Source organism: Antechinus flavipes, chromosome 4, assembly GCF_016432865.1.
Source record: "Antechinus flavipes isolate AdamAnt ecotype Samford, QLD, Australia chromosome 4, AdamAnt_v2, whole genome shotgun sequence".
Taxonomy (NCBI): Eukaryota; Metazoa; Chordata; class Mammalia; order Dasyuromorphia; family Dasyuridae; genus Antechinus; species Antechinus flavipes.
The window spans coordinates 181,355,755-181,368,742 of record NC_067401.1 but is presented as its reverse complement, the minus strand read 5'-3'; the positions used below and the strand labels follow the sequence as shown (position 1 = coordinate 181,368,742).

General features: G+C 34.9%; 1 protein-coding gene across 3 annotated transcripts in view; it reads right to left on the bottom strand.

The window, feature by feature from the left end:
• The window catches only part of ZNF496 (zinc finger protein 496), a 38,786-nt gene that overhangs the window by 9,495 nt on the left and 16,303 nt on the right, over window positions 1-12,988 (bottom strand). For 2 of the 3 annotated variants that reach the window (XM_051995671.1, XM_051995672.1), the window contains 4 exons: window positions 11,504-11,542; window positions 10,531-10,616; window positions 8,614-8,746; window positions 7,897-8,037 (listed from right to left, as the gene is read on the bottom strand). In XM_051995671.1, coding sequence (XP_051851631.1) covers window positions 7,897-8,037; window positions 8,614-8,746; window positions 10,531-10,616; window positions 11,504-11,542 — 399 coding nt within the window. The remainder of the gene's footprint in view (window positions 1-7,896; window positions 8,038-8,613; window positions 8,747-10,530; window positions 10,617-11,503; window positions 11,543-12,988) is intronic. The other variant, XM_051995674.1, reaches the window with a different exon arrangement.

The following is a 12,988-nucleotide window of genomic DNA, read 5'->3' as shown; positions in this document are numbered from 1 at the left end:
CCAGACAGATTCATTCCATCTCACACCACCGTGGTGGCAGGCCTGTCCTCCATTTCTCCATAGAAATCAAGACTCTGGAAGGCCTCCAAGAAAGCTAGCCTGGGCCCCAGGCAAGGAAACTAGATTGTGAAGGAGATAATAAAGAATTTGGACTTTATCCCTGGCTATTCTCGTGGTGATTACTTTGCTGAAACAAGAACTGGTCCAGAGACCTCCAGAAAACCAACCAGAACATTATAGGAAAGGAAGGAAGAGAGAGAGAAAGGAAAGTAGGCAAGAAAGCAGGAAGAAATAAATGGAAGGAGGAAGGTAAGGAACCAGGGAGGGAGAGAAAGGCAGATAGACAAATTCCCTGTTAACAATAGGGAGAACAAATTCCTATATTGATCAAATTCCTAAATAACATATTTCATTCTACCTAGTAGTCCATCACTTCTGTCAAGATGTGTGTAGCATTTTTCATCATCAGTTATCTGGAATCATAGTTTATTATTGAAACAATTAATAAAATAATAACATAAAAATGTTCTGGTTCTGCTCACTTCACTCTGAATCAACTCATACAAATCTTCAGAGGTTTTCTGAAACTGTTTCATAATTTCTTGAGGCACTATATATTTCATTATATTCATGTCTCATAATTTGTTCAGCTATGCCCCGAGTGAAAGGTACCCCCTAAATTTCCAATTTTTTGTCAACATAAAAAGAGCTACTATAATTTTTTTTGTATGCAGCCCTTTCTTCTAAATTTGTTATCTATTAGTGCTATCCCCAAGTTGAAGGGTATTATAATTTTGTAGCATAATTTAGCACCTTTAGGGACATGGTTCCAAATTGCTTTGCAGAGTGACTATAATGATGTTTTCTTAAAGCTTATCATTCCTGACTTCTCTGTACATCTGACACTGCTTACTACCCATTCTTCTTGGATATTCTTTTGTCTCTGAGTTTCTGTGTCACTATTATCACTCGGTTTCTCATCCTTACTGTTCCTTATTCTCCTTTGCTGGATCTTCATGTTATGCATTTAAACTGTAAGTGTGCTCCAAAGCTCTGGTCCTTAGCCCTCTTCTCCTTACCCTCTCTCACTTAGCTCTTATTAACTCCTATGGGTTCAATTATGTTCTATAAATCAAGATTCTTAAACTGTGGGTCTTAATCCCATATAGGGTTGGCATTACAGAATGTGGGGGTAATGAAATTATGATTTACTATTAGTAAATGTTTGATTTGTATACCTATTTTATTTTTTAATGTGAATTTTTATGCAATCCCAGGTATAAAGGTATGCAATTGGGATTGCATAAAAATTTCTTGAGTGTAAAGAGGTCATGAGTAAAAAAAGTTTCAGAAATCTTGCTATAAATAGATGACTTCTAGGCCTATATATTCAGCCTTAGTCTTTCTCTTTAATTTCATTCTCACATCAACCACCTGTTGGATATCTTGTACTACATATGCCATAGGTATCTCTAGTTCAACATATTGAAACAACTCCTTATCTGCTCCCTCCCACAAACTCCCAACTTTTCACTCCTATTCCTACCCTCTGAGAGAAAGTACCATCATACTTTCCGTCACCTAAATTCACAAGCTCAGCATCATCTTTGACTCCTCACTCCTGTCTTTTCTCACATATCCAATTAGTTGCAAAATCTCTATTATCTGTCCCATTTTATTTAAATAGTCACCACTCTAGTACAGACTTTCATTGCCTCACAGCTAGGTTACTGCAATTAGTTCCTACTTAGTCTTCTTATTTCCTTGTATCTTCCCTTTCCAATATATCCTTTACACAGTTGCCAAAATTATTTTTCTCAAATGTAGGTATGATTATGTCCTTCTCTTTACTGAGTAGAAGAAAACATAGAGAATTCTAAAGAACCTGTCCAGAAAGAGTTAAGTTGATCTGGGACCATTTGTCCTCATCTTCACCCTAGCCAATTTTTTATTGTGATGCCATGTTCCCCTTCCTCATTCTCAACATTCCCCCTTTATTCTCTAATCTACTTAAACTGTAGTTACAAAATAGTTACCATCAACATCAAGGTAGATAATTAATGATTAGAGATTTCTTTTTCCTTCAATAATTGAGTATATGATGTGGGGGTATTTTAGGGTTTTTCATTAGAGAGGGAAGTTAGTATAGTGGATAAAGAACTAGCCTCAGCCTTAGAAGAACCCAATTTAAGTTACACTTTTAACATATGCTAGTTGTGTGAAACTTGGCAAGTTACTTAACTTCTCAGTGTTCTAGGCATTTCTAAGATAAGATACAGAATAGTTACTGATCTGTGTTAGTAGTGGAAATTCCCAATACTGATATAATCAAAAAATTGAACACAAATTGTGCACTGAACACAAAATGTATGCATTAATAACTCGTGTTTTCTTAAGATAACCTGAAATGTAACTACTATGCCTATGCCTCTTTAAACATACACTAACAGAGAAATATCCAGGAAAGGTAGAGAAAGGAGAGTGTTAACAGAATCTGGAATCAATTTTAAAAACTTATATAAGATTTCTTCTACAACTTCAACTTCATTCCAGTAATTTAACTAAACATACCATGAAGGAATAGAAGGTTAGGCAGGGTATGAATGAAATCAATAGGGTATTTGTTTATTCAACATCAAGTTCATTTGCTCATGCACTCATTTCTCCAAATCTTCTCACAAATGTGCACCATTTAGAACCTGCTTCTTTTAAGTAGTGCCTTCTCCAAGAAGCCTTACCTGACTAAGTGGGAAAAAAAAAAAAAAACAAAAATAATTACCTACTGCATATGATAGTATTATCAATAATCAAACATTTACTAAGTACCTACTATGTTTCAGATTTCACAAGAGATACTAGAGATACACGGATCAAATAAATAAACAGTCTTCACCATAAAAGAGCTTATATTCTACAGAAGGGCAGAAAAATATGATGGAATCAAATTTCATTTATCTCAACTAATGGAATGGTGCAGTAGTTCAAAAACAGATAATCTAAAATTTATTTCTACTTGGGGATATATCTTCATTATACACACTTCATTGTTATAACAATTTAAATACATTGAGTCATAAATCAACACCCTGGTCTTATACTTAGATAAATATGGAATATGCGATAGTTATATAAAGTAACAAGTTTGCTATGTCATCACAAGCATAATGGAGTTCTACCAAACATTCCCAGCTGATTTTTCTTCTTAATGGCTATTCTTGCTCAAGCTAATATTAAAATGCTTTGTTCTTCCATATTTTACAGGGAAGTGATCTTGACTTTATGAGAAATTCCCCTTTCATGGAAAGAGAGAATCCTCTGTCTAGGATTTCATACAAATCATCACATTCTTATCCATTGCCTCTTAATATCCCCACATTGCTGGGTTCATGTGCCATTTTTAAATGGAAAATTAGAATAAAAATGTATTTTCATTAACTGACCATTAGATTATCTCTGAGTTCCCTTCTATATGTGCCAGTGGATTTCAGCTCTAACAGGGTTTTTAAGAATAAAAAATAAAGAAACTTAAGTTCTCAGAAGATCATTATATACCTCAACAATGATACTGTTTGAAGATGTAATCTGATGGAAGTGGATCTCTTCGATAAAGAGATAATTCAGTTTCAATAGATCAAAGATGGACAGAAGCAGCTACACCCAAAGAAACAACACTGGAAAATGAATATAAACTGCTTGCATTTTTGTTTTTCTTCCCGGGTTATTTATACCTTCTGAATTCAATTCTCCCTGTGCAACAAGAAAACTGTTCGGTTCTGCACACATATATTGTATCTAGGATATACTGTAACCTATTCAACATGTAAAGGACTGCTTGCCATCTGGGGGAGGGGGTGGAGGGAGGGAGGGGAAAAATCACAACAGAAGTAAATGCAAGGGATAATGCTGTAAAAAATTACCCTGGTAAGGGGTCTATCAATACAAAGTTATTAAAAAAAAAAAAAAAAAAAAAAACTTAAGTTCTGCAGAATTTAAGTTACTTGTCCAAGGTCAGCTAGCTAAGGAGGGAGCTAGGGCTTGGGAAATACCAGAAAAGGATTACAAATCCATCCCTGAAAAACTACCCATAGAAAACTGAGTGTGTGTATATGTGTGCGTACGCGCACATACAAACACACACACTATATATTACATTAGTCTTTAAAAATTCAATAACATTTACAATACTAAGGGGAGAGTCGTGCATATTTTGTACCTACTATACTGTATAGGTGAACACCTAAAGTTTCATCACCACATATAATCATCTATAAGATGCTGAACTTTGAAATTCTGCCACAACTACCTATCTTTCCCAGCCTTAACAAATATTAACAAGCATTTATTAAGCCCTTGCATATAAGCACTATGCTGTGTCACAATAAGAAAATACAATGAGACAGGAATTACCACTCTAGGACCTCATTACCATATACTTTTTCCCATTGTCCTTTTCTATTAATAACTTCCACCACTTAATTTCTTCACTCTTATTTTTATTGCCATGTTGCTGAATAAGCATGTTGAAAAAAGTCATATTAATTTTAACATGCTGCTCTAGAATTTTTTTTGTCCAACATTTACCAATCACCAATAATTATAATTTATATAGTACCCTTTACACAGACTTTACCTTGATCTCAAGACCCAAACCCATCCCCACACTTACCTTATCTCCTCCTTCACCGAGAAGACCTTATTGTCCCATAATCTCTTGTCTATATCCCAGAACTTTTCAGCACATTGATTGCTTCCTTTTCCTCCTTTGTTTTCTTGGAAGACATTATACTTGGTAAATCTAGTTCCATCCATCTAAATCCATCTAACCCAGCGTTCTTTAACCCTCACTTGTCTTATAATTTTTAACCTCCCCCTCTTTATGGGTCCTTTCACTTAGTTTTCTACTTATTACTCATTTTGAAAAAAAAATTTTGAAATTGATTCTTCTATCACTTGAGCTACAATATATCTATCTCTCAACTTAATTTCATAGTCAAAACTTTTGAGAAATTGTGTTAATATGTGTATGAAATAATTGTTAAATAAAGACAACAGGCATCAAACTACCCTTTTTAAAAAATTACTCTGTCTTGAGCATCACTATCTCATCATTTAACTTTTTATCTATCTTAAAATGTCAAATAAAAAATCTTTCTCAAAGGTACTAAATCCAGGAAACTTTTTTTAGCTCATTCTCTTAATCTATAGCCTCTCCCATTTGGGATACCCTATATCTCTAATTCAAACTTCTATCTTGACCTCCAGATTCATTTTCTTCTGGACTTCTCAACCAATACTGAAAACTCAGCATTTCCAAAATGAAATTTAACCTGTTCCTTTCCCTGCATGCCTATACCTAGCCAATCATCTCATAAATTCACAAGGCAATCAGGTGAAGGCATATGAATAGCAAATGGCACCAATATTACTTTGTTCCTCATATTAGAAACTGTGGTCCCATCTTTGACTCTTCACTTTCCCTCACTTCAACTAAAGGTAATAAACTGCACGTCATAGCTATTCTTCATATATTTTATCATTATCCCTTTCCTATCACTACAGTCACAATTTTTAAAAGGCTTCATTATCATAACTTGAATAATTGTAAGTCTTTCAGGCTCTATTCCTTACCATTACTAATCCATCCTTTATACCACTGCTCAATAAATTGCATGGATAATGATCACCTTAACTCTCTGTTCAAAGTTCTTCATTACTTCCCTACAGCTTATTGTATGAAGTCCAAACTACTTAGACTGGCATTCAAGAAATATGATGCCATATTCTTTTGAACCTTGTCCAACCCTATTCTCTACCAAATATTCTTGTGCTCCAGCTCTAGCCAAACTAAACTACCTAATATCCCCCATAAATCATATATTCTTCCAGTTCTACGTTTCTTCCTTATACTTAGAACGTACATTGGCCTTTCTCTGCTTTTTGAAATACTAGTGTTCCTTTAAGAAGTCACTTTAAATATCACCTTCTCATGAATCCTTCCTTGATCCTACAGTATGAAATGTCTTTCTTTTTCTGGTCTTTATATAGAGCTTTTGGAGTACTTCTCTCATGCATTTGTTCTGAAGCTATGATTTCTCTGGTGATTTCCTAGTAAGAAAAATTCCTAATGCCCCTCCAATTGGTCAATTATTCTCCTTCATCTGATCTTAGAGAATTGCCTAGGGCAATGAGGGTTTAAATAGTTTGCTCAATGTCAAACAGCCAGTGGTGTGTCACAAGAACATTTCACTTTAAAGTTATAATTATATATGGTAGAATTGGAGTCAGGAAGACCTAGTTGAAATTCTACCTTTAACATATAAAAGTTGTTTTAGCAGTCCTTTGACATCCCTAAATTTCCATTTCTTTATCTATAAAATGTAGTGCTTACTTCACAGGGTTTTAATGAAGACTGAATGAGCTAATAAATGTACAACTATCTTCAGACTCTAAAATGTTATAAAAATATCAGTGACTCTGTAAATTACAAACTCCTATGTTGTAAGCTCCAAGATCCAGTTCCCTACCATCACTTAATGTTTGCTGAATTGATGTTAACTGAGTATGATTCAGAAAGGATAGGGGGAAACTACACAAGACATTTCTTACCAGGATCGGATCATGACATCTAGAGTCCCAAATCAAGAGTAGGTCAGAAAGTCCTTGGATTATATTTCCAATCTGCCTCCATCTCATTCTTCATCTATTTAGGTGTTTTGGGAGACCTCCTCCAAGGAGTCATCGAATTTTTTAATAATACAAAACTAAAATTTTCTTTTATATAAAATGGCTATTCAGCAGGTCAAGCAGCTGGTATATATAGGTGACTGGGTCAGTCCTTACCTAAGTCCTCTAAATTTAGTGAGCCTCTAGACCATGCTTCATCCCATCTATCCATTCATAAAGAGTCCTCTACCCACTCTGGTTTTTGTCTATTGCTGAGGGAAAAATAATCAAATCAATATGAACTATTATAATTGTTAAATATAAAGCAATTTATTGCCTATGGCTCTATTTATAATTCCCGTGACTATGGACCTTTTCTTGTTATCATTTTCCAATATTTGCTATAATCCCCTAATAAAAAGTAAGATACTTTAGGGCAAGTACTATTTCACTTTTATATTTGTATCCCCAATAGCAAAATGCCTAGTATACAGTAGGTATTTAATAAATGCTTGTTGCTTGAGTGAAACCAGTTTAGTATGCTAAGAGAAAAGGAAAAAAGAACTATCTTATACGTCCATCATATCTCAAATAATATTAGATACAATAGCCTAAGATTTTTAAAAAGGCAACTGTGTACAGTAGTCAGTCAACAATGTTGAGACCCCATTGGCATGGAACACTGCTCTAATTAGACAGGGTTAAACCCTCACAAAAAGGAGTATGCTTTATTCTGTTCAATGGCTAAAAACTGCATGCTTATACCTAGCCAATCATCTCATAAATTCACAAGGCAATCAGGTGAAGGAATATGGATAGCAAATAAAACATTCATCTTTACAAATAAGTTGGGAGAGAAGGTCCTGGATATAGGTAGACCCAAAATAATGTCAAAAGATCACTGGGAAATGGAATAAGGAATTTTTCTAGAAAACCCCTGATTTTAGATTAGGCAAAAGTATGTATTCCATGTTTATTCTTTCTGAGACCCCATATTTATTCTTTTTTATTTTTTATTTATTATTTATTATTATAAATCCTTGTAAAAGTCAAGGATAGAAAGAAATAAACCTGAAATATCAAGTCCTACCCACACTAAATCAGGTAATTAATAGTCCCAAATTAGAAAACTTATGGAGCAAGGATGGGGTAGAAACAGGAGGGAGCATTCTGATCACAGTGCTCCTCCATCATCAGAAGGCACTGCACTCTACTTACCACCTCATTGCTCACCTGTACAAGTAGTTTTGGGGATCTCTTTATCCTGGGGACTCTGGAATTCCGGAACACATGGCTCATCCTCTTCTACCGGTGAATCTGGTAGTTGCATGACCTTGGGCAATTCATTTATTCTCTCTGGGACTGGCTGGGGACCTGGATAGTATATCAATGAGAAGAAGGGAAGGGAATATCTATTTGTCCAGCAACCTATTTAGAAGCATCAGCCTAAACAATGCTATTCCCAGAATGAGGTGAGCACACTATTTTATCTAGGTCCCTGATAAGTTCAAAGATGGAAAGCAGAAAGAAAAATACGATAGGGCACAAGCAGATACCATTCCTGGGGTTAGGACAGTAGAGATGGTTATCATTTTGTAGATAAGAGACATTTCCCTCTTAATCCCATTAGGTCTATCTGTCAAAAAGGGAATGGAAATATGACTATGACTGCACAGAAATGGCCTAGGTAAAACTACTGGTCACAAAGGAAAGCAAGTATGTTCTTTTTGATTACAAGAGCAAATACAGATAGTTAGCTAAGTCTCTGATCCTAAATCTAACTGCAGTTTGGAAAAATATTGAGGTAGTTAGCAACTGTTTTTAGAACCAACCAAGAACAAATTACCCAGACATGATGGGGAGGAAAAGGGAAGATATAGAGGAGTAGTCATTCACTCCCAAAGCCCCTTAGATTATTAATCCCAGCCTAGGAGGGAGTTGAACCCTTACTCATGGCGAGAGAGACTCCATAGTCCTCCTCTATGATGAATTCTCCATAGAAGCCAGTCTGAGCAGGGTCCAGAAGAGACCACTCTTCCTCAGAGAAACACAGGATCACATCCTTGAGCTGTGTCACATGGTTCTGAAACAAGATGAAACAACTACTTAGGACCCATAAGTCCACAGAAGTTGACAGATGTCACACCCAAGGAAAGTTAATGCTAAAAGCAAAGGTGCCCAAATGCCCTGGATTAGTGAAAATGGTATTTCTATTTCTGACAATGAGTATTTGAGCAACAAGATATTAAACAGATCAATAAGATATTAAAATTCTTGATTTCTCTATTTTTCATGAAACCAGAGAGAAGGTAGTAAAAGAAGGATGTTATCCACTGCCACAGTCCTCACTCCTTTCTGGTATCTTCTCAAATGACTGGCAAAGCTATGGATAATAGATTGTTCTGGGAATCCCCGGCGAGTCAGAAACTAAAGCAAAACTGGCTTAAAATTCAATCAAGAGAATTTATTGAGTACTAGAATCTATAGAGATATAACCAAAATTATTTTCTCTACATGAAGGGGGAAGTGGGAGAGAGAAATAAGTATTTCCAAATACGGCAATAATGCCTAAGTGCCAGGTACATGGAAGGAACTACATAAAACTCTTAAGCACTTTATCAATATTACCTCATTTGATCCTCACAACAGCTCTAAAAAAGATACTGTTGTTATTCCTATTTTACATATGAGGAAACTTAGGCATACTAGGGCTGACTTAATTATTAAGTTATTAAGTATATGAGGTCATATTTGAACTCAAGTCTTCAGACTCCATACCTCTTTCCACTATGCTATCTAGAAACCTAGATACAGATATATATTCTACCATAATTAATATCAAAATATTCCAATAAAATAGGTTTTATTTTAGCAAAAATATGCTAAATTTGGAAGAATTTGGAAATGGAGACAACCATTATTAATTAATTAAATTATTAATTAACATAGACAACTCACAGATGTCAAGTAATACAGATTAACTTTTAGTTCTTTCTAAAAAGTCATGGCTGTCTCCGAGATATGGCCTAAAATAAATAAGTTGGGAGTGTCAGAGATTTGGGACTGTGATTTTTCTTATTTGGGGGAGAAAAAAGGAAGAAGAAACAGAAAGCAAGGGATAAAGGGCCAGAGCCTTTCATTTAGAGAGGCATTAGTAAGGAATCCCTATGTCATGTATTTAGCAGAAGGCAAAGAAGAATGAAATTTTAGATACAAAGCAATATAGGACTAGACTATGTTAACAAATGCAAATGTCCAGCATGAATACGTTATCTTCATGGGCTCTGTTTTTACCAGATTACATTTGGTATTGTACATTTAATTCAGAGTACAATATTTTAAGAAGATCACATACAAACAGGAACATATCCAAAGAAGTTTGCCAAGATGGGACTTGAAAGATTTGTAAGGCTTATTATGTATAAAAGTATATTTTGTTTAACCTAAAAGGTGTTTTTACATGAAGAGTAATGAGAAGTTACAAAAAAGAAAAGTTCAGTTTAATGAGAGGGGAAAATTAATAATAGTGAGAGATGTCCTAAAATGGAATGTGTTGCCTCATAAAGTAATGACTTCTTCATTTCTGGAGGTGTTCACCTCCAGAGCCTTTATCAGATGTTACATAGAATTCTTGTCCCTATTATTAGTTAAACTCAATAATTTTGAGGAGTCTTCCAATTCTTGTGACTAAGTTAGAATGGTTCTTACAAATCCAGTTTACTATTGTTTTATAGTTAAAGATGAAACACAAAGAAATAAAGTTGTTGTCCAAGATCACACAGCTAGTTGGCAGCAAAGCTATGACTAGAACAGACCTGCTTTTCAATTAGATGCAATTCCTTAAGGAAGAGAGCAATAATAACTCACTTGGGACAGATGGAGTGAGGTCACTTTTTCCTGTTCTTCAGAATTCTCCTCCTCAGGAAATACAGGAACTTGGGAAACAGGAGGTACTGAAACCAGAAAAAAGAACAAATTAGAACAATACACTCCAAAATGTAGCCTATCACCAGATAAGTAGGTGCCCCTATTTCCCCTGCTAAAATTATCTTTTTTCTCCCTCTTTTCCTCTGTTCATTTTAGTTGCAGATGTGGGTCATAAAATGAAGACAAATTAATCAATGATAAGACAAGACAGTTTTATACTAACAATTTCAGGGGATCGATCCCAGAATTCTACAGTTGCAAGGAGAATATTCAGATAATTATCTAAATCAAGAGTTAGCAAATACAATATGATCAAATGGGATAATCAGGGTTCATCTTACCAAAATTGTTAAGTATGTAGAATTTATTCTTAGTATCCTACCAATGAGAAAGCATTTCCTTGCATAAGAAATTGAGTGCAGAACTAGAAGTTAGGAGGAGATATGAATTCAAAATTCCCCCTTTAAATACTTAGAAGCTTTATAATCTCTAGGTAAATCACTTTCTCAAAGTACTAATTTTCTCATCTATAAAACAGAGATAATATTTAAAATACCCACCTCACAGGAATGTGAGGGAAGTTCCTTTTAAAGTCCAAAGTGCTATAGAAACAATGTTACTATTCTTCAATTCAATAAACAATCATGTTGCATTTATTATGTGCAAGGTACTGTATCAAACATTGAGGATTACAAAGATGGAACATGATGCAGTCCTTGCATTCAAGAAGTTTATAAACTAAAAGAGACACGAATGATGAACAAAATGTGTTAAATACATAGGAGACATTAAATAAGTTATAAGAAACACAGAAAATGAAAGATCATCTCTAATTAGGGGGAAGGTTTCATGAGACAAGTAGCACTTTAGCTGGGACTTAGAGGAGAAAAAGGATTTTGTTTACTTCACTTACTTTTCCCAATATATCCCTCCTCCTCCCAGAGAGCCATCCCTTAAATAAAGAAGAAAAAAGAAAAAAGTTCAGATAAGTAACCAAAACATTCAAAATGTGTTGACACATGCAGTATTCCAAACTTAATCAGTCATCCCCCTATCCCCACTCCCATTGCCACTCCCCTCTCCCTCTAATTATGCTCTTAAAAGATTATTAAAAGAATGGGGAAAGGTACTCTTTCATATTTGAAAAGAACAAAAGTAATATAAAGGGAATAAACAAAAATGAATGGAAATAAGAGAGGGAAGCATAAAAATGCAGGTATAATCACAGTTACAGTACTGGAAGGGACCTTAAAATTCAAATGGTACAAAATCATTCATTTTACAGATAGGAAAATTTAATGTCCTTAGAGAAAAATTGACTTGCCCAAGTCACACAAGTGAGAAGCAGAAAAGAGATTCAAACAGTCTTTTAACTGAAAGGCCAATGTTCTCTGTAAACTTTAGTAAGAGGAATAATATGACAAATGCTGGGGAAGTAAGTTGAAGCCAAACTGTGTTGTTGGGCCAAACAAAAGTAGATTGGAATAAAATGTGGTTGGTAGGGAAAGAGAAGCCAGATCCTTTTAGGCAGGGGAATAGTGTGGTTAGACTATGGTTACTTTAAAAGCAGTATAGAAGAAAGAATGTAGAAAGGAAAAAGGTTGGCCAGGAGAAGAGTTAGGTTGTTATAATATACAGTTGACAAATGGTGAAGGATTGAACTAGAGCGATGGCAATGACAGCAGTAGTAAAAAGAGGGAGAGATGCTCCCTTTCTGGGATGTAATTGAAAGGAATTGGCAACTGATTGGATGTAGAAGCCAAAAGAGACCCAGTTATTGTTTCAAGTATTTTCCATACTGTTTCTCAGCTGTAGTTTCTACTAAAATGGATACTAATATAGTAAGGAAAACACTGGCTCCTTTTGGCTCTGCTGGCATCAAAGGATTTAAATTAAAATCCCATTTCTGATGTTTACCAATTGTGTGACCTTGAATAAGTCATTTAAATTTCCTATCGTTCAATTTCTTATCTTTAAAATGAGAGGATTATACTATATGGCCTCTGAGGTTATTTTCTAAATATATGATACCACCTGGATTTCTGCATTTAAAAGAACTCTCTATAGAAGAAAAATGCCTGCTGTATCAGAGAACGAATCATAAACTACAAGTCAGGATACCTAGAGATTCTGTCCTAAGTCTGCCACTAACTACAGAACTATAATTGAAATTCAATTGACTAACTGAGTCCCTACCTAACACAAGTTGCTACCCTTAAGGATCTTACATTGTTTGGAAGGGAGAGAAAAGAGTCAGGGAATGGAGGGATGGATATCACATACATAATAAAGTAATTTAAGGAGGAGTTAAAAAAAAACTAAGATAAATGGAGAGACCTCAGATGATTTGATGGAAGAGGTAATACTAGAGTGAGCCTGTAAGGGAGATTAAGAATTC